This window comes from Orycteropus afer, unplaced genomic scaffold, assembly GCF_000298275.1.
Source record: "Orycteropus afer afer isolate SDZICR_OR568_19922 unplaced genomic scaffold, OryAfe1.0 scaffold00902, whole genome shotgun sequence".
Lineage (NCBI taxonomy): Eukaryota > Metazoa > Chordata > Mammalia > Tubulidentata > Orycteropodidae > Orycteropus > Orycteropus afer.
Window position 1 is genome coordinate 106,225 of NW_006922489.1, and position 2,369 is coordinate 108,593.

General features: G+C 44.3%; 1 protein-coding gene across 1 annotated transcript in view; it reads left to right on the plus strand.

Annotated features, from left to right (window-relative positions):
* TEX26 (testis expressed 26) overlaps window positions 1-2,369 on the plus strand; it is a 37,534-nt gene that overhangs the window by 11,947 nt on the left and 23,218 nt on the right. Inside the window, exon 3 of the mRNA XM_007958276.1 lies at window positions 1,471-1,636. Coding sequence (XP_007956467.1) covers window positions 1,471-1,636 — 166 coding nt within the window. The remainder of the gene's footprint in view (window positions 1-1,470; window positions 1,637-2,369) is intronic.

The following is a 2,369-nucleotide window of genomic DNA, read 5'->3' on the forward strand; positions in this document are numbered from 1 at the left end:
AGACTTCACCACCACAATCAGCTTCAGTGTTAATGTTTTATGACTATTATTGTATTGGAAAATCTTGTATTATTGTATTGTATTGTATTATTGTATTGGAATGTATTACAGTATTGGAAAATCTTGCTCAAGTAAATGAGCGAAAGAAACTGTAGTACAGCCATGACATCCAACAGTCTGCACTTTTCCCAAGTTCATGCTAGAGTCACAGGTTCCGTTCGATATTTTGGCCAAACACACTTAACAGGCGGTTTTGCGCATGTCTGTTCAGAAGCGTGTGTTGTCTGGTGGTTCCTCTCGTTGAGCTATGAGTTGCATGTTGATTGTTGCCTGGAAGTGTTCTTTCATTGTTGTTAGGACCAGCAAGTTGATTTTGATTCATAGTGACCCCATATGACAGAGTAGAACTGCCCCTTAGGGTTTCCTAGGCTGTAAGCTTCATGGGAGGAGCTCTGGTAGCGTATTTCCTAAGGCCCTTGGCTGCTCATAACAGCGGCAACAATGTTCATGGGAGGAGATAACCAGGTCTTTTTCGCGCAAAGCTGCTGGGTGGTTTTGAACCACCAACTTTTTGGTTAGCAACCGAGCGCTTAACCATCGTGCCACTGTTGTTGTTATGTGCCGTCGAGTTGGACCTGACTCATAGCGACCCCTCCTTGGGTTTCTGAGGCAGTATCACTATGGAAGTAGATTGCCCCATCATCCTTCCAATGAATAGCTGGTGGGTTTGAACCGCCAGCCTTCTAGTTAGCAGTCAAGTGCCTTAGGCACTGTGCCACCAGAGCTCCTACCTTCACAGAAGCAAAGCCCAAACCACACCCACTGGAAGCAAAGCCCAAACAACACCCACTGCCATTGACTTGACTTGACTCATAGAGACCCCTCCTTGGGTTTCCGAGGCAGCATCACTACGGAAGTAGATTGCCCAACCTTCCTTCCGAGGAGTGGCTGGTGGGTTTGAACCGCCAGCCTTCTGGTTAGCAGTCAAGTGCCTTAGCTACTATGCCACCAGAGCTCCTCATCGTGCCACTAGGGCTCCTTATTATTATTTCATTAAGCATTTGTGAAAACAGATATATCCTAATTCTTACTATTTCTTCCTTTTATTAACTGGAGTACTTGTAGAAGAAAAAAACGTCCCCCCCCCCCAACGATTTGGTCACACTAAGGGATAATTTGTGCAGTAAAGTACTCGGATCCTAAGGTGTTAGTAAATTTCAGATTGTTGTTCCTTACTTCCATTTCAGACCCTCCCACGCTTTTGGTTAGAGTCATCTTGTAGGTACAGAATTGCTTCTTCTTAAGATACTTGGGAAGTTAAATGATTTCTGCCATCAAGTCATAAGCCACCCCATCTTTGCAAAAGACATTGAGTGAAATTATTTGACGCATGGACTGGTGAGAGATTTTGCGTTTAATCACTTGCTCTAATTTCTACTGTTTTTTTGTTTTGTTTTGTTTTCTTTTTAGTCATAAAAGTATCAGAAGATTAGGATATACGTATTCACTTAGTGACCCAATTCCCAATCAGACACAGTACAGTGAGGAGTACAGCTGGAAATCTCACTCTAAAGAAGATTTGATCAACACTGGGACTGAAAAAGGCATCAGAAGCCACAAAGTTCACCCCCCTCAAGTAAGATAACATCTTCAGATCTTCTGGCTCTCAGTCTGTTGCAGCCACCCATAAGCACGTGACCTTGATTGTCCTGCAAAGACGCTGTCTCTTCTACAACCATGGGGTGCATGGTCCTTCTCTTCCTGTCTACCTGCTCTGATCTCCTTCTAACCACTGCCCCCCTCTCTAGTCCTCATCTGCTATGTTTTGGGCACTCTCCAGCCTCCATGCCTTTTATAATTGATTGTCTCCATCTAAAAACCAAAGACCAAACTCACTGCCATGGAGTCGATTGCGACCCATAGCGACCCCCATTGGGTTTCCAAGGCTATTTACATATTCTAATTCAAATGCAAGGAGCTCTGGTGGCACAGTGCCTAAGGCACTTGACCGCTAACCAGAAGGCTGGTGGTTCAAACCCACCAGCTGCTCCATGGAAGGAAGATTGGGCAATCTATTTCCGTAAAGATTTATCACCTTGGAAATCCAGTGGGGGTCATTATGGGTCAGAATCAACTTGATGGCAGTGAGTTTAATTCAAATGCAGTGAACAATAGAAACTAATAAATGAAGAATCAATGGTAGAATCAGAATATTACCCTTTGCATCTATCAACCTGATCCTTGAGCAGCAGCAGCTGCTAACAGCACACAGAGAGACAACCAACCATGAGTTACGTGGTCGTCCCAAACACCATAGTCTTGTCAAAGGGATCCAACCTGAGTCAGTCTCTGGATTCAGCTTCCAATAC